At 62.2% G+C, this 1,348-nt stretch overlaps 1 protein-coding gene across 1 annotated transcript in view; it reads left to right on the top strand.

Moving 5' to 3' along the window:
• Window positions 1-134: 134 nt before the first annotated feature.
• Window positions 135-1,348, top strand: part of NEU4 (sialidase 4) — a 2,508-nt gene continuing 1,294 nt past the window's right edge. The window contains exons 1-3 of the mRNA XM_010015039.1: window positions 135-335; window positions 514-769; window positions 1,266-1,308. Coding sequence (XP_010013341.1) covers window positions 135-335; window positions 514-769; window positions 1,266-1,308 — 500 coding nt within the window. The remainder of the gene's footprint in view (window positions 336-513; window positions 770-1,265; window positions 1,309-1,348) is intronic.

Raw genomic sequence — 1,348 nt, 5'->3', positions numbered from 1 at the left:
CCCCAAACCCAAGCTACCAAGTTAAACCCTAAACCTCTCCAAAGACAACCCAGTTCCCAGCCAGCACCCACAGCCGGTGTCCCCAACTTCATCAACCCACTGGGCTCAGGCTGCACCTTTGTGCTGCAGATGCCATGGGCTCCCGGCACTTCCCTGCCCGCACCGTGCTCTTTGAGAAGGAGTCCAACGGCGTCACGTACCGTGTGCCCGCGCTGCTGTACCTGCCCTGCGTGGCCAAGCTGCTGGCGTTCGCGGAGGAGCGGCTGAGCGCTGACGATGCCCACGCCAACCTGCTGGTGCTGCGCCGCGGCTCCATCTATGGCAGCTACGTGGAGGTGGGGGATGCCCCTGGGGCTGGAGCGGGGACACTGGTGGTTGGAGGCACGGGGGCATCCACTGCTTGTGCGTGGCACAGCCGGGCTCCTGGAGGCAGCCACAGTGGGGAGGGGAGGCTGGGTTGGGTGAAGCGGGGTGATGCTCACCCATCAACATGTTCTCCTCCTCCCCGGGCAGTGGGAAGACATGCGTGTGCTGGAGACGGCGACACTGCAGCACCACCGCTCAATGAACCCCTGCCCGCTCTACGATGAGTTCACCGGCACCCTCTTCCTTTTCTTCATCACGGTGCTGGGCAGGACACCTGAAGCCTATCAGATTGTCACCGGCCAAAACGTCACCCGCCTCTGCTGCATCACCAGCACTGACCAGGGCCTGAGCTGGAGCAAAGCCACGGACCTGACGCAGCAGGTCATTGGTGTCCACCCATGGTGTGGCTGGAGGTGGCCTCAGAGTAGGAAGCCCACAGGCATCAACGAGGTGGGGTGGAAGAGAACCTCAAGCAGAGGGGAGGTGGGATGGAGTGAACACCTATATCACTTGCATGGAGGGAAAGAAGGTGGAGAGGACCCATAGCTATGAGTAGCACCAAGAGGGCCCTGCTGCCCTCCCACTCTCCCACCCACCCATGGTGTGGCTGGAGGTGGCCTCAGAGTAGGAAGCCCACAGGCATCAACGAGGTGGGGTGGAAGAGAACCTCAAGCAGAGGGGAGGTGGGATGGAGTGAACACCTATATCACTTGCATGGAGGGAAAGAAGGTGGAGAGGACCCATAGCTATGAGTAGCACCAAGAGGGCCCTGCTGCCCTCCCACTCTCCCACCTTGCTTGACTAGGCTGGGAGGGATGCTCTGGAGAGCCTTCCACATTGGGCATGGCAGGGGCACCATGGAGGCCACCCTTCAAGCCCAGCCCATCTCCTCTCCCTAGACTGGGCAACGTTCGCACTGGGCCCCGGGCATGGGATCCAGCTGCGGTCGGGCCGGCTGCTGGGGCCCGGCTACAGCTACAAC

The sequence above is a fragment of the Nestor notabilis genome, unplaced genomic scaffold, assembly GCF_000696875.1.
Source record: "Nestor notabilis isolate BGI_N333 unplaced genomic scaffold, ASM69687v1 scaffold835, whole genome shotgun sequence".
Lineage (NCBI taxonomy): Eukaryota > Metazoa > Chordata > Aves > Psittaciformes > Psittacidae > Nestor > Nestor notabilis.
The sequence above is the reverse complement of the archived record's forward strand: the minus strand, read 5'-3'. Positions and strand labels throughout refer to the sequence as shown.